Below are 15,967 nucleotides of genomic sequence, written 5' to 3' on the forward strand. Positions count from 1 at the left end.
CATGGCGACGAACGGCAACTCCGGTCGAGGTAAGCGCCATCCAATTTCCCTCCAGTGCGACTTGGGAAACCGCACTGGGATGGAATACCGTTGAGTGAGGGTTGTAGAATGAATAAAGAGCTAATTCTCCCATCGCGCGACAGGATCGGGTAGCCTAGTTGATGCATCAGGCTACAAATTCACCGATAAGGATACCAAGCCGGGGAAGATGAAGGTGAAGAAGACGTCCAAGGTCTCGGCGAAGAAGAAGGCAGATGGTATGCTCACTTGAATGGAGTTGATTCACTTGCTCAGGGCTTACTTTCTATCGGCGCAGATGCTAAGGACGGTCCCCTCGATACTTCGCCTAATTCCTCACCTCTGCCCAGGTTAGATGACAAGATCGCGGCCTCGTTTCCTACCGGAAAACCGCACCAGGAGGATCTGCTGGAGACTGTCATCTGCAAGCATTGCAAGCGACCTGTGCTGAAATCCAGCGCGTCGGAACATATCCGTGGCTGTTTGAAGGCGAAACAAGAGAAGGCGCGCAAGAAGAAGGAGGCACGCGACGCAGCCAACCGAGCGAAAGCTGGCGACGACGACGACTTCCGTGAAAAAGTGGATATTGGTGATGAGGTGATGACCGGGCAGAAGAGCGCTAAGAAGAGCGCCGTCAAGGCTACCGAGGATAACAGGAAGGGAAAGAAGCGCAAGGCTGATGAGGACGACAAGGAGCCGAAGAAAAAGAAGAAGAAGGATGAGCCAAAGGCCAAGAATGCGAAGGCTAAGGGTCCTGTTGATGTTGAGAAGCAGTGCGGTGTTACATTGCCCAATGGTGCTCAATGTGCTCGCTCTTTGACTTGCAAGAGCCATTCTATGGGTGCCAAGCGCGCGGTGCCTGGCCGTTCTTTGCCATATGACATGCTGCTCCAACAGTACCAGAAGAAGAATCAGGCTCGTCAGCAGAGTGAGATATCCCCTGGCAACCTTTGTGATGGTCAGACAGCTAACATCTTCTATAGAGGCTGCCATCGATGCCAATGCGCCTTTGCAAGAGGACATTGAAACCAACGGTCCAGTCGACTCTGATGAAGAGCGCGACTCGGTGATGGCTGCCATCGCACGCTCCAGGCCACAGCCTCTAGCCAAACATACCTTGATCAGCTCCAAGACCAAGTATCGATATGTGCGTATCAAGGAACAGATGCTCCACGCCATTGGCGGACGCGGAGGTGGCGGGCTCTTTTCCACAGACGATAGCCAACCCTTATTTGGAGGAAGTATTTTCTCACCCTTCGATCCCAACGTGGATGCGTCCTCATCGCCAATGCTGCCGGGTGCAGAATCAATGGATATCGATGGGTCCAGGAACACCCCAGTGCAGGGGACGCGCAAAACTCCCGTGGCGATGGCTTCTTGAGGTGCTTGCAGCTTGTGACGATTTAATGACTTTTGGGATTTCGGGCGCTTCGCTTTTTCGTCCTTCGTGGTGCGGATGCAAGCCTTTGAGGGCGTAGGTTATGGTGCATTTCCTTTCACTCGTCTCGATCTTCCTTCGTACCTTCGAGGGGCTAGAACAGGCTGGTTCTGTTTTCTTTCAGTGATGATATGATACCCCGGCTGGTGATATATTTCACTCAGTAATTATAAATGGATATTGGTCCTGAAACCATCTTTCAAAAGAAAAAAACCTGTAGCTCAGAGTACAGTCTCATGTATCCTTACGTATACTTTGTCCCTGGTTTTCCAATTATAGGCCTGTACATTCTGTCTCAATCAACCGTGATATCACATGACATCGAGCTAAGGCACCAAGGCTACAAGGCATCCCGGCAACAGGCTGTCTATCCCAGCTCCGCCGATCATTGTTTGAGACTCTTCAGTCATGTCGCAAGCCTCATTGGACTGCTCAGACGAGCTTCCTTCACAATTAAATTATCTTTGAAGCTAAATAGAGATCATAGATCATTGCGTGGGCGTGCGCCCTTCGCCTTCGCCCCCAATTCACAACGACTTCCGAAAGCCCTGCTCCCACCCTAATTCTTCAGCGCCCCTCGAGGCAGTCTCCGGATCGCCAGGACCCATCCGGCAACTTCTGAACACCTATCCGACGACCCTTTCCCAAATCTCACAATGAGCCACGCCGTCCCCGACCTCGACGCGATAGGCATCAAAGCCGATTACGATCTCGCCGACCAGTTCCGTCGTGAAGTAGCTCAGCTCCTCGGTCGCAACAATCTTAATTTCCCCGGCGCGCAACCAGTCAGCTTCTCGTCGAAACACCTCACAGAACTTCAAAGAGAGGATTACTATGTCTGTGAAAAGACGGACGGCATTCGGTGTCTGATGTACTTTGCGCGCGGCGATGATGTCGAGAACCCCGAAATTCACTATCTGATCGATCGGAAGAACGAATATCGCTTTGTACCGGGTCTCCATTTTCCTCTGCCTGACGATGAAACGTTCCAATCATTTCACGTCGACACGCTGGTGGATGGCGAGCTAGTCAACGACACTTACCCAGACGGCACACAGCAGCTCAAATTTCTTGTTTTCGATTGTCTCGTGCTAGACGGACAGAGTCTGATGCACCGCACGCTTGACAAGCGACTCGCCTATTTCAAAGTGAAAGTGTTAGAGCCTTACAGGGCCATGTACCGCAAATTCCCCGAAGAAAAGGCCCACCGACCCTTTGTGGTGGAAGACAAATCCACGCAGTTCAGCTACGGCATCGAGATGATGTTCCGCGAGATTATTCCCAAAGTAAAACAGATCCACGGAAACGACGGTCTGATCTTCACTTGCCGAAGCACACCCTACCGTATCGGCACAGACGAACACATCCTGAAATGGAAGCCACCGTCGGAGAACACAGTCGACTTCCGCATGCGCCTTGAATTCCCCGTCCTAGAGCCCGACACCGAGGATGAGGCGGACGGTATATCTGCCCCATACCCCGACTACGATGCTCTCCCTATCTGTCATCTATTCGTTATGCTCAATGCAGGCGAGTACCGCCATTGGGGCGAGATGTACCTCACCCCAACAGAATGGGAAGATCTCAAAGCTCTACGACTTCCGCTCGACGATTCCATTGTCGAATGCTCCAAAGACGAACAGGGACGCTGGCGCTACCACCGTCTTCGCGACGATAAGATTGATGCAAATCACATTTCCACAGTCGAGAAAGTTCTCGAGAGCATCGAAGACCGCGTTACAGAAGAGGATCTGATCCGTATTGCCCCTGCTATCAAAAACGCATGGAAGAAGCGCGCTTCCATGGGTTCCAGCGAGGGCAAGCAGCGTGCAATGTCATCAATGAATGGAAACGGAGTCAAGCGGAAGTTCGAGGAGTGATGAGAAAATAGTTTCTTCATCTATCTCCTGAATCATACTTCATTTGCAAGGCGTCCGGCGTTGGTTTGTTTGTGGTTTTTGGGGACTCTGAGCATTAGAACATCTCGAGGTGATCAGGTGAATGTGAAGACCGTGTTTATGGCTACTGGACTCGGTCCTTTCTGTTTGAATTGCAATGTATCATCTGCCTCTTGCCCAAGTTACGACCTACTTGGTAGAGTGCCTACAGAACATGTATTATAGTGCAAATAGATGTCTGTTTCGAAAATTGAAAATCTTCGAGCTCTGAGTTCTGTTACATAAGTCTCTTGGTAATCGTTATTTCTGGCTGACTAGATCGACCCGCGATACTTAGGGTTGGGCCGGAAATATACTACAGATTCGTCTCAATAAGCGGCCATGACTGACCACACAAGTAGCATTCAAAGAAATCTAGAGGAACACGCTGGGGAATACAAGGGAAACCCGGGAAAGGACTCTAGTGAGGTGCCCTAAAGGAAATTGAGGAAGAGCTGAAGGATCCAAGTGTAGAGGCACTCGGGAAGGCCATGTCCCTAGAGCCAAATCTATTTCTTCTCTCATTAAATTTCATTCAGAACCCTTGCAACGTGTTCGAGATTCTCAATGATCATAGCTCGCTAACCTCGCGAACCTCATTGTCGAGAGTAAATTGCCAGCCGCGGTCGAATGGGCGTGGATTGTATCACTTGTGATAATTTGGTAGCATGTCTACCAACATGCTCTAGCAAACACTTTCCACCCGAATGACGACCTGATCCTCTCTATCATTCGATCATGAAGATAACATGAACATCAAGCGCTACACTAGGGGTATCGAGTGCGCTGTTTGCCCATTGCAGGATTGCGTATTTATCGTCCATTGTTGACGAGCTGTAAGACGGATAATTCATGAGTTTAAACACCGGAATCATAGAGCTCCCAGAGATCCGATCATCACTACCGACATTAACCTTTAGAATCAGGCGCTTGAGCCCTCCGTGCAGTGAGCAGTAATGAGTACTGTGCGTTTCCTGACAACGACGTCCACGCAGATCAAGTCTTCTCCAGTCCAGAGCGGCGCGGGCGGAGCCTGACACAAAGAATAAAGAATAAAGGGGAGTATTGATTGGGAGTGTATCGCGTTTTCGTGTGTATATAATACCATCAAAGGCCGCAACAGGCATTAATAACAAGGGAGAGTCGATTCTCAGAAAGAACTTACCTACGACTATGCACGATACAGAGATGGCGTGTTTCTAAATACGAGTCGAGAAACCATGTCCGTGTGGCCAGGCAAGAGAGTTTTTCTTGCTTACATTGTACATAGGACTGGAATATGTATACAACTTGCAGCGTTGCGAGTAATTATTCCGTGATGAAACTCAATATGTGGCTCATGAGTACCAACCTTAAGTGGTTGGAAAAACAAAGTAGTCGGGCCTCAATCAAAGTAACATCAGCGGCCTAGAATATCCAAAAGACCCTTCTCTCCTAGATGGAGCTCCTCGTCTAGTTTGAGCCACAGCTTTGACCTAGAATCAGGGTCACGACAATGCCACTGTGGCGACGCCTCCCAAATACGATTGATATACAACCCTCCACCTTTACCATTGTCCGCACCCACACCCTGCTTTTCGGGATTTGGGCCAAATTCTGGACTAGTAGCCGCATAGGTTATAGCCAAGCTACCCTGCTGTGAGCTGATGGCAACATATTGCAAGAGGAACTCCAGAACGGAACGTGGACCAGGTCCAAGTCTACTCTCGAGATTCTTCCAGATACCCGAGGCAACGAAACCGGGATGAAGGCCGTTGATCGTAATGTGGAGGTATTCAGGGTGCTTGAGAAGTCGAGACTGCAGCTCCGTAACCCAGATCTGGAAATAGAGCTTGTTGTTCGCATAGGGGTTGCCTTTCATCTCGGGGCCGCTGTTGAAGTGCTCTAGGTCAAAGTATCCGAGATGGTGTAAGCATGAGGTTGAGCAGATTATGCGAGGCTCGGAGCTGCGAGCTAGTGACGGAAGGAGCCGCAGAGTCAGCAGCACATGAGATAAAAAGTTGACCTAAACAATTAGTTTGGATTCGTGAGTCCAGGTTAAAGATTCAGACGAACCTGATGCACCAGCTGAAACCCATCTTTCGTCATCGTCAAGTTATTATTGGCAGTAGCAGCAAGGCCAGCATTGTTACAAAGAATATCCAAAGTGCGATCAGTTTCCAGCCATCTTCGACAGAAGATCTCGACGCTGTTGAGATCGGCCATGTCAATCTCCCACCATTCGATCGTTGAGGAATGACCATGTGCCTCGGCGATCTCTTTGCATTCCTTGACGGCGGCTGAAGGATGCAGCTCCCATGCAGGCGGCTCTCGACAGGCCAGTATCAGATTCGCACCCCATGCTGCGAAGGATTTGGCTGCTTCAAATCCAACACCATTGTTGGAACCGGATATGATGATCCATTTTCCTCTCATATCGGTGCCGGGAACATGTTGCTCGGTGAGGAAAGTATTGTTCGTTCCCCTCAAGCCCTGCAGAAAATCGTAGAAACGATACAATGGTGACAAAAGCGCGGCCATCGTAATGCTAGATGAGATATCGGAGGTTGAGGAAATGGGATCCCAGAGAAGTCGAGGTTAGAAACAACGCTATGCCTCAAAGGGTCTATCCCCGCTCAAGATCCTGGAATATGTCAGCTTGGAGGTAATAGCGTTGCCTAGGCCAAGGAATCAGGGTATTTCTGCTTGAAAATCGAAAATCTCCAAAGCTCGAATATAGCTGTTATCAGCAGCCACCAAAGTTCTGCCTGAGGTGACTAAAGCTCATGTGGAGAACATCGCGCGACCCCGCAACATTAGCATCGGCTACCTTCAGCTTCCAACTCATACTATCACTTTCCTCCTCTCCTCTAAATCCCGACATCCTCCACAATGACCGACTCACCAGATGTTCCAAATTCCCAAAAGGCCTTTGTGCCTCTCGGTTCGTCCCCTCCTCCTTCAATTCGTCAACATTCAAATTAACAGCCTTTAGAAAATAACCCCGAAGTCATGTCCCACCTAGTCCACCAACTTGGGCTTCCACCGACCTTCGGCTTCACCGATGTATTCTCAATTGACGAACCCGACCTCTTAGCCTTTGTCCCTCGCCCGTCCCACGCCCTCCTTCTCGTCTTCCCCGTAAGCTCCACCTACGAAGCATCCCGCACAAAAGAAGACAGCGCCCTCCCCGAATACTCCGGCACGGGCCCTTCCGAACCCGTTACATGGTTCAAGCAAACCATTCGCAACGCCTGCGGTCTCATCGGTCTTCTCCACGCCGTGGCAAACGGCGAACCCCGGCAACACATCACGCCCGGTTCGGACCTCGATACTCTGCTGCGCGAAGCAGAGAACTTGGCGCCTGTCGCGCGGGCTGACTTACTATATGACAGTCAGGCGCTGGAGAGTGCACATGCCAAGGCGGCGAAGTTGGGGGATACAGCGGCTCCGGAGGCGGAAGATAGTGTTGATTTGCATTTTGTGGCGTTTGTCAAGGCGGGTGGACAGCTTTGGGAGCTTGATGGAAGGCGGAAAGGGCCTTTGGCTAGGGGCGCGCTTGGGGAAGATGAAGATGCGCTAAGTGAGAAGGCACTTGGATTGGGGGTTAGGAGGTTCTTGAGGACGGAGGCAGCTGGGGGAAATCCGGACTTGAGGTTTAGTCTGGTTAGTTTGGGTCCTGTGTTTGATTAGAGATCTGTATTGTTAATCAAGACCAAGAGCTACGGTTCATGGAATCGGTCGATCTTCACTGAAGGAAGCTTGTGCTTCATTGTTCACGTAATCTATGTCTAATTAGTATCTCTCTCTCTCTCTCTCTCTCTCTGTATGGATGCCGAAGAAAGCAAATCATCGCTTTGGCTTGACCTCCGAACCAAAGCTATTTTCCTTTAAAACATTATTTCTTTTCGAGAATCTCCATAGGAGCATTTCCGACTCTTGCTTCGGGAGTCAAATCATCCACGATATGTCTCTTCTCATCTCCATCACTCCCAGTCACAGAATGATCCGGCTCCTCAGGCGAACCACCCTGAGTCCCCAGCGTTAAGAACGGCACCACGAAAAGCGAAAGACCAGCTGCTGCCGACGCATACCAGTAAACGGCCAAATAGGGCCTAATGACCGGAGTCGAGGCCGTCATCTGATTCGCAACAGCACTGTTCACCGAAGTAGCAATACCAAGCCCGAGATTGTTGCAAAGCTTGGACACAGTATTGAAGATACCCCCGGCAATCGACTGCTGCGCAGGAGGTAGCGAAGACATGACATACATATTGGTGACATTGAACTGGATGTCAGCGCCAACGACGACAAGGACGAGAGCTGGGAAGATGTATGCCCAGTAGATGGCGTCTTCTTTCATGAAACTGAGAATCAAGAAGGAGGTTGTGTATGCCAGGGCGCCGATACCAGTCAAGAGCTTGTTGCTGACGCGGTGCAAAACAAGTCCACAAACTACATTGACCAGCACACCACTGACGACCATTGGGAGAAGCCGAACAGTGATATCGAGAGCCGTGAGATGCTTCACCTCTTGCAGATAGAGTGAGAGATAGAAGGTGACGGCAGAGAAGCCCATAAAGCCGAGACAGAATGCTGCCATGAGAAGGGAAAAGTTGCGATCTTTCCATACCCATAGTGGCATCAGAGGGTTTTTGGCGACTGATTGCCAGTACAAAAACCCACACAGAAGGAAAAATCCAACAATGAACAAGGCCAGGACATAACCAGTGCGCCAGCCGTCGGGAGCATCTCCTGCTAATCTACAGGAAATAATCAGTCAACCCATCCACACAAACATCTAGAGGGATAAATAATACTCACGAGAGCGAACTGGAAAAGAAGGCAAACCCAACGATGACCAACGCAGTCCCCAGCAAATCAAAGCTCCTCAGCGCATCCATACTCACCTTTGTCCTCGAAAACCCATCCGCCGGCACAGTCCAAACCGTCAACACCGTAAAGATCGCATAAACCACAGCCAACGCCCAAAAGGACGCCCGCCAGTTATACTCATGCGACGCAACGCCCGAGATAATCATGCCACCCACAAATCCAAGCGGATTCCCAGCACTGAAGCACGCAAAGGCACGATTCTTCCGCTTCGAGGGCCTTTCATACACCGCACCGAGAGTTCCCACCGCCGGCGGAACCACAGCCGCGGCGAAAATGCCCAGAATACCGGAGAAAACATCCATATAGATGGCATTCGTCGCAAAGCCCGCAATCAACAGCGAGATGGTGAATCCAGCCATGCCGATGATGAAGAGACTTTTGCGGCCGAACATATCAGCCAATTTGCCAAAGGTCAAGAGAAAAGCGCCGCTACTCAGACTGTATCGGGTCAATGATTTAGCTTGTTGCGTTTGGGGGGTTCATCGCTGTAAAATGCGAGATTTGTAGAAGAAAAACTTACGAAGCACCTGCATTGATCCATGTAATCTCGGCAGAATTCATCTTCAAATCCTTTCCTATACTCGCCGTCACGCCCACGATACATCCCTGGAAAAAAGACTGCTGTCCAATAGCCATGGTCGCTGTCAGAACGAATAGGTACTCTTGGAAAGTAGAGCTGAAGCATTTGGGACGTGACGCGTGGATAGGTTGCTCGTCTGGCGCGAGGGTGACCTCTAGGCCCTTTTCATCATCGTGGTTGCTCATGGTAAAGGTTTAGTTGGACTGTCATACGTACTGAAAGTACCAAAGCAGTGTAATAGGGGAGGGTCGGAATTGCCGAGGTTTTTACCTTTGATTGCGACGGCGGAACCGGGGGTGGGGGAAATTGGGTCCTAAGGGTGGATTATATATGGGGATTGCTAGTGCTTAGCAGAGACATTTTTTTTTCTTTTTTCTTTTCTATCTGTTCCATGAAAATGATGTATCCGCCTGTTTACGCAACCACGTTTTGCAGATCCTGCAACTTGCATTGCGGACTCACCGCAAGTGCTGAAAAATCGATCTTTGTCAGCGGCGGATGAGTTCCGCAAACGAGCAAGATTAGCTTTGTTGGCTTGGAAATAACAAGCTTCCAAATAAGATGGAAAATGATTTGAGTATGGAGCTAAGATGATCGTTTACTAAGCTGAGATTTACTAGCGTGTCTCGGAGAATGAAGGAAACACAACCGATAAGTTCAGCTGAAGTGGAGTATCATCAAGTAGTAGTCATTGCGGTGAGAGTTGAGATGCTAAACTTGGAAGAAGTGCTGCCAAGATCACATCCGCTAATTCAGGTTCAATCCACGATTAATCAATTTATACGCGGACCATCCAGATATCGAGCAAGGTCATGGTAATCAAAAAGTACACAACTCACCCTTCAACCCAACACTCCGTCGCATTGAATTTGAGCACCTCATTCCCAGCCGCGCACCATCCCGCCGTTAAATTCCTCGCAAAGACCTCAAGTGCAGAATAACCCTGTACCCTTCCACCTTGTGTGAAGAATAGCTGCTCAAATAATTCTTTCAAGTTCGGCTTCCGCGAGTGAAGATCCGGGACTGCGGCGATAACTCGTCTCTGGGGCACACAAGAATTGGGTTCAAGTGAATTATAGGAAGCGATGGGGAGCACCGTCTCTGACATTGTTACTGACACTGGTTCTCGTTGACCGATAACGAGTATCTCATATGGTTTTCTCCAAAGCCCATCGACTGGAGAGACAGGGTCCCCATTCGCGGTGGTTTTGATCCAAATCCATTCCTCGATAATAGTGAAGCCGGTGTTGGTGAGGGAGTCGTAGGCTGTTTGGCGGGATTTTTCGGAATTTGTGGTCCAGATTCCGGCGAGGGCTAGTTGGCTTCGTGGATAGGGATGGAAGGGGTTGATGGGGGGTGTTTGCTCAGGAGTGAATGCGTGAAAGTGGAGAATATCCTGGAGCCGTTGAGTGAGGAGCTCGTATGGGTGTGTATTGTAGTGACCGCTGCGACGAACAGAACGGTTTGGCCATGGTGGGTCGAAGAGGATAAGATTGAAGGACTGGGTCGAGGGAAGGCCTGAGATGGGGAAGCTGGATTTGGGGTGGGCTTCTGATATAGGGATGGTGCAAAGGATGAATTGGGAGTCTGGTGGGATGATGTACTCGAATGGAGCAGGCTCGACTCCACCGTGACAGCCTGCCTGAAGTACGGCTGGGTGGGACGATGGATTGTTTACGATGCCATCCAGTGAGGATAATGACTCAAATGCATTGGTCGATGTCGAAGATAGAATCGTGGGTGGACGAACATGGGAAGCCGTACGGTGCCTCAAGATTACTTTTGGGGAAGATTCCTGAAGTAACGTTTGTGCAGGTTCGTCTACTATTGCCGCACCAAATTCAGCTCTCCGTTTCCTAGGATGGGATGTTTCCTCATCGGAGAAAGATCTTGGACTGCACCAGCGCGCGGTACGATATTCATCCCGGATTTCCTGCAGTGCGCTTAGGAGCAGGGGGTGGATTTCATCATGGAAGAGTCTCTCGCTCCTCGGAACCTGATCGAGCAGCCTGGCGCGCGCGATCTCTGACTTGGGCTCACAGGATCCCCCGTAAGGTGATTCAAGCGGTGGAGCTGAGAGGATGTGTTTTCTGGAAACATTCTTCCCGGGCTTCAGGTCCAATGATGAGGAGCCGACAGTGCCGTTTCCGAGGTTGGGAGTCAACTCCTGAGCTCGGGCAATGGAGGTTGGGATGTCGATTATGAAGATCGTGTTTTGCTCATTCCGATAAAGGATAGAGGGATCCTCCAGGCTGGTCATCACAGCGACAGGAACGATGTGGGGAAGTTCCAGTTAAAGTCCTTACTAAACCGCAACTTGATGTTCCAGGCGGGAAGTCACCAGCTGCGGAGTCAGGAGTCTGTAGTTAGGAATTTACACGAGTGAAACCCTCGAACTTTTTACATTCCAATAAACGGTAAAATAGAAACTATGAGCTTGTCGATTTCATACAGGCATCCTCGGTCAGACACATGGTCATTGGAAATTCTCCAGATACATTTCACGGTCACATCGACATCAACACCAATACCGACACCGACACCCAACTTTTAAAGACACCCTTCTAATCCCATCCCACTCGCAGCGGCGAACCAGCGTCCACAGGAGCGAAGAAAGGGAAAACCTCCGGTCATCAAAAATCCACAAGGTAGCAAGATAACCCGCTGAATCTTCATGATAAGACGGCCAAAAGAAAAAAGACTCGGAAAATGAATTTATACACAGATGGAAGGCAGGAAAAGAGATTAAAAAAGATCATGCGCAAAGATCAGCGCTAGGACGGCATTAGCGTGCTAAGTGCCCAAGAAATTCTCACTGGTGCCCACTCACCCGTCCGCGGCGGCCCCCTTGGCCCGGCACTGGTTGACCCTGAGCGTAGAACTGCGGAGGGTATTGGTACATCTGCGCAGGGTTGACGACCGGGCTGAATTGCTGCGAGGGGTAGTTGGATTGGCCGAGCATCGGGTTGGGGCTCATTGGGCCAGGCCCGGACAGCGGCGAAGCCTGCTGATTTTGCATGGAGCGGAGGTTGTCAATGGACCCTCCGGGATAGCCAAAATTGGCACCGGGGATGCCTCCGTACATGCCTCCTGGGGAGACACCGCGAGCTTGGGCAGCGAGGAAGTTCTGGTACTGCAATTGCTGGGGGGTGAGAGCTAGACCGGGGTCTTGGAAGCCGCCGTTGAGGCCGCCCAATCCATTCAAGGGGTTTCCAAACCCGTTGATCCCGTTGGAGTATAGGTCAAGAGGAGCGTGGTTCTGGTCGGCTGACATGGGGCGCCCATCGGACTGGCCAAGCATATTGGGAACGAATTGGCCGCTGTACTGTCGCTCCAAAGACGGCTGAGATGGGAAGTTCGTGCTTCCGTGGCGAGAAGACTGGCGGTGCTGTGACTTCTCGGGGTGGAGGAGTGGCTGGCTCCATGCTCCCGGCCATGGTGCTCCCGGCCGCTGCCACGCGAAGACAAACCAACTTCGTCCATCAGACGCTTGTAGCCTTGGCTAGGAGAAGCCTTCAGCTTGGTGAGAACCTTTGAGACATTCTTCACGACCTCCGATCGCATGGACTCATCGAAGAACGGAGTGGTCAAGACCTTGAAGATCAGGGTTGCGCCGGAGGTTTGGTCACTCAGAATCTTCTCCAAGACTTCATCGCCGGGGCTAAAGAAGAGAGCCTTGAGAACAATGTCTCGCGCTTCAGCCTCGTTGCGCTGGTTGATGACCTTGAGCACCGTAAGGTAGGCAACCTTGTGGGTGCAGAGGTGCACAAGGTGAGGAACCAGTCTAGGAGCAAGGACAGTACGACGACGAGGGAAAGTACAAGTGTCGAGGAACCAAGTGAGCAGGAGAGCACCGTTGGCGTTGGTGGCCAGCTGCACGCTGTGAAGAGCGATAGCAGCCGCAAGTGCCCGCTGCTGATCCTTAGAGGCGTGGTGGCTTTCCAAGCAAGCCCGCATGGCTCTGGCACCGAACCGTCCCTGGGAGATCTCCCACATGCGGCTCAACATGGTTTCAAAGATGAAGTCATTAAAGGGTGTACCGAACCGAAGGCAGCACTGGAGAACATAGTTACCGTACTGGTCCAGGAACAGAGGGACCACGTAAGGACGAAGGGCATCAACAATCATGTTCATCTGGCTGGGTGTCTTCGCCACGTCGATGATCTTTTGAGCAGCCCAAGTTCCATTCTTGTGGACACCGATCTCGGCAAGGTGGGGTGCAATATGCGTGAGCATCTGTTCCTTAGTAGACTCGGAGCAGAACTCGAACAGCTTCTGGACGACAGTGTTGCCCAAATAATCGGATGAAAGCTCTGCAATCTCAGGGAGCATAGCACCAGCGGTCTCCTCAATCTCTTGAATGGAGCAGGCGCCGTTGTCGATGCGCTTGCGAATATCACGCAGGCGAGGGGCGTCAAACATGCGAGACTGGCTAGGCTCAGGAACGGCAGGAATCTCATCCTCGTAGGCTTCAAAGGCAATAGAGGTTTGGATACTATTGGTAATGTGGCGCAAGTCCTCCTCGGAGGCGCCAAACTCCTTGACAATCTCCAGCATTTCAGGCATCAGATCAATCAAAGAAGCAATTTGAGGCACGACCCCGAGATCTGTCTGTGCTATACCATCATTTACGAGGTTGGACTTAAAGTTGGGGTCGGGAGTAGGAGACGATTGAATGCCATTGGCACCGGGAGTGCCTGTTGCGGAAGTGCCAGGAACCTTGGCATAACCAATTCTGACAGGTCCCGCGCCAGGGAAAATCTCCTTGCCATTGAGAAGCGACTTCGCCTGGACAGCAGCCTCGATGCGCTCGAAGTTGACAAAACCGCAGTTCTTGTGGGTCAACACGCGAGTAGACTCGATCTTACCGTACATGCCAAAGATAGCCTCCAGCGAAGTCACAGTAGTCGACACGGGAATGCTGCCAATCCACAGAGCCCGAGTCGGGCCGTCCTGGTTGTTCTCATCTGCCAAGTCACCCGGTTGACGCAAACCGACCCCGGAAGCACCACCTCCAAGGCCCAGCAGTTGGACAGCCTCCGACAAGTCATCGTATTCGCCATTTTCAGCGATCTGCAAATCAGCAGCACTGAAGCTGTTATCGAGGCGAGAGGGAGTTGCGAGGTAGTTGCGGATGGAGGATCGCTGAGGGGGAGCCTCCAAAATGCCGGCAGTCCGAGCTCGGGGCCGATTGACAGAGGCGTGGCTTGCAAATGCCTGAACTGCAAGATTGTGCTGATGAATCTGAGCCTGCGTGGCGGCAAGCTGAGCAGCTGTAGCAGCTGCAGTGGGTGTGAGGGTACCCGAAGGGATCTGAGAATAACGGCTCTCATACTCGAGATCCTCATCGTCCGCGTATTTCTCCTTCGCATTGACCGAGTACGATCGGAAACGATTGTTGTTCTTCATCATCGCCAGCTCGGCCAGGAGTGGCGGTAGCTGAGCCTGCTGCTGCTGTTGCTGTTGCATCAGCATCTCCATAGAAGTTCGTGCCAAATTTGCCCGTGCCTGGTGGGGGGTCTCCGCAAGGCCCAGGTAGTCCAGCGTCTTCACATCGGAATCGGCGAGACCGTTGCCGGAAAACGAAGATTGGCTAGGCGAGGTAGGGCCTTCGGAAGAACGAATACTGGTTAGAGTTGTGGCTCGCTCGCGCCCCCAGCCCGAAGAGAACAATGATGAGCCGAAAGGGTTGCTGCCAGAACCAAGCAAACTGCTCCTCTGTGGCATCGAGCCAGCTCGAAGACGGGACTGTAGCGTATTCGGGTTGGGCGCACCTGCCGAGGAAGCGATCCTGGTACTCGAATCTGTCGCAGGAATACCTGGGGTCGGAACGGGCTGGTAGACGGCGTTGGTCGGGATGTTTGAGGCATGAACGGCTGCTGGATGTCGTGTTCATTCAGTGTGCCCATTGGAGGGAATCGCGAAGGCACGGTGCCCGCGCGAGCTCGGCGACCCGAACCACCGATCGGACCATTAGTGGTAGGGATCAAATCCGGGAAGCTGTCCTGGTTAGGGGATTCGGGGATATTTTCACGGAGCGGGGTTGAGTGGCCGCTTGTGGGAGGACCCCAGATGCTGGGAGAGATGCCTTCTTGCGCTTGGATTTCACGAGCCCTATCAGACACACTCGATGTCAGACCAGCCCCGATTTCCGAAAGGTGTGAAGCTACTTACCGCTTCGGGTACAAACGTGTCCCCAACTCGTGAGAAGGGGAGCCAGCCCCCAGCCTCGCACCACCAATCGAGCCCGCAGGACCGAATGGTGCTTTCGAGGCTCCGTCACTGGGAGAACTTCGCCCCGTCGATGCGCCGGACATGGGCTGAGTGGTCGGGATGTAGTTGAAGTTCATCTGACCATCAGGGCGCGAAACCGGTAACATTATCGATTATCTCCTTCTGTCTTTTGGGAAGACAGACTCTATTCCCTTCCACTCTAATGATTGATGCAGGTGCCAGAAAAGACTGACAGAGTCAAAAACTCAAAGTGTTGGATTCCTGCTTAGAAGCGGTTGTGCGTCGTAAGCAGCATGTGGTGGAATCGGATCGATGTGCGTGCGCGAATTCCGATGGTTTCGGGGGTGTCGAGATAACGAGATATCACGCCCTGTAGAGATGAGATCCAAGGTCAGTGACTGTTTGAGGCGATGTTTGTCAGGCCTTGCGTTTCCGGGGCGCAGAGCCGGGGGAGGGGTCGCCAAAGCGCTTCCACGGAGTGTTGAATAAAGGGAGGAGAGAAGAGGATGGGATGTATATGGTGCTCTGGTCGACTTTGTCTCCCAGTTTCACAAGACTAACCGAAGAATGTTATGATGGGGAAGATCGTGGTGATTCGCCGTGTGTAGATGTGACGATCACTAGTCGTTGCCCAGAGTGATGGAAACGGGCGGAACAAACCTCAAAAATGGTACGATCGAAGATCAAAAAGGGCTCGAAAATGGAAGATGCATCAAAGGAAGTCCGGACACACAAAGGAGCGTCAAGTGAGGACTAATGTCAGAGGCAAGACCGAAGGGATCGAGGTGGCTGGAAGGCTGATTAGTCGGGAGGCGAACAGGAACCAAAAGATCAAAAGGGTCACCAACCGAGCAGAATAATAATGCAAGAGAATAAGAAATGGGA

At 51.5% G+C, this 15,967-nt stretch overlaps 7 protein-coding genes across 7 annotated transcripts; 3 read left to right on the top strand and 4 right to left on the bottom strand.

The window, feature by feature from the left end:
• Window position 1: 1 nt before the first annotated feature.
• On the top strand, window positions 2–1,399 carry N7477_005497 (deubiquitination module subunit SGF73; the record flags this gene model as incomplete). Its single annotated transcript, XM_056967160.1, has 4 exons — window positions 2–29; window positions 144–257; window positions 317–946; window positions 1,002–1,399. 4 exons carry the CDS (start codon window positions 2–4, stop codon window positions 1,397–1,399), a joined length of 1,170 nt encoding a protein of 389 aa, XP_056821914.1.
• Window positions 1,400–2,112: 713 nt separating this feature from the next.
• On the top strand, window positions 2,113–3,336 carry N7477_005498 (mRNA guanylyltransferase; the record flags this gene model as incomplete). The annotated part of the gene is made up of 1 exon (XM_056967161.1): window positions 2,113–3,336. One exon carries the CDS (start codon window positions 2,113–2,115, stop codon window positions 3,334–3,336), a length of 1,224 nt encoding a protein of 407 aa, XP_056821915.1.
• Window positions 3,337–4,792: 1,456 nt separating this feature from the next.
• N7477_005499 (uncharacterized protein) lies at window positions 4,793–5,913 on the bottom strand (the record flags this gene model as incomplete). Its single annotated transcript, XM_056967162.1, has 2 exons — window positions 4,793–5,398; window positions 5,449–5,913. The coding sequence occupies 2 exons, from the start codon at window positions 5,911–5,913 to the stop codon at window positions 4,793–4,795; spliced, it is 1,071 nt and encodes a 356-aa protein (XP_056821916.1).
• Window positions 5,914–6,264: 351 nt separating this feature from the next.
• N7477_005500 (ubiquitin carboxyl-terminal hydrolase) lies at window positions 6,265–7,065 on the top strand (the record flags this gene model as incomplete). The annotated part of the gene is made up of 2 exons (XM_056967163.1): window positions 6,265–6,316; window positions 6,368–7,065. The coding sequence occupies 2 exons, from the start codon at window positions 6,265–6,267 to the stop codon at window positions 7,063–7,065; spliced, it is 750 nt and encodes a 249-aa protein (XP_056821917.1).
• Window positions 7,066–7,270: 205 nt separating this feature from the next.
• N7477_005501 (uncharacterized protein) lies at window positions 7,271–9,033 on the bottom strand (the record flags this gene model as incomplete). The annotated part of the gene is made up of 3 exons (XM_056967164.1): window positions 7,271–8,135; window positions 8,197–8,706; window positions 8,789–9,033. 3 exons carry the CDS (start codon window positions 9,031–9,033, stop codon window positions 7,271–7,273), a joined length of 1,620 nt encoding a protein of 539 aa, XP_056821918.1.
• A 650-nt stretch (window positions 9,034–9,683) lies between these two features.
• N7477_005502 (MT-A70 family) lies at window positions 9,684–11,108 on the bottom strand (the record flags this gene model as incomplete). The annotated part of the gene is made up of 1 exon (XM_056967165.1): window positions 9,684–11,108. One exon carries the CDS (start codon window positions 11,106–11,108, stop codon window positions 9,684–9,686), a length of 1,425 nt encoding a protein of 474 aa, XP_056821919.1.
• Window positions 11,109–11,660: 552 nt separating this feature from the next.
• N7477_005503 (putative RNA binding protein Jsn1) lies at window positions 11,661–15,228 on the bottom strand (the record flags this gene model as incomplete). Its single annotated transcript, XM_056967166.1, has 4 exons — window positions 11,661–12,299; window positions 12,323–14,596; window positions 14,623–14,962; window positions 15,023–15,228. 4 exons carry the CDS (start codon window positions 15,226–15,228, stop codon window positions 11,661–11,663), a joined length of 3,459 nt encoding a protein of 1,152 aa, XP_056821920.1.
• Window positions 15,229–15,967: the final 739 nt, after the last annotated feature.

This window comes from Penicillium maclennaniae (genome assembly GCF_028827695.1).
Source record: "Penicillium maclennaniae strain IBT 15551 chromosome Unknown utg000005l:1.0-2652337.0:1.0-2654196.0, whole genome shotgun sequence".
Lineage (NCBI taxonomy): Eukaryota > Fungi > Ascomycota > Eurotiomycetes > Eurotiales > Aspergillaceae > Penicillium > Penicillium maclennaniae.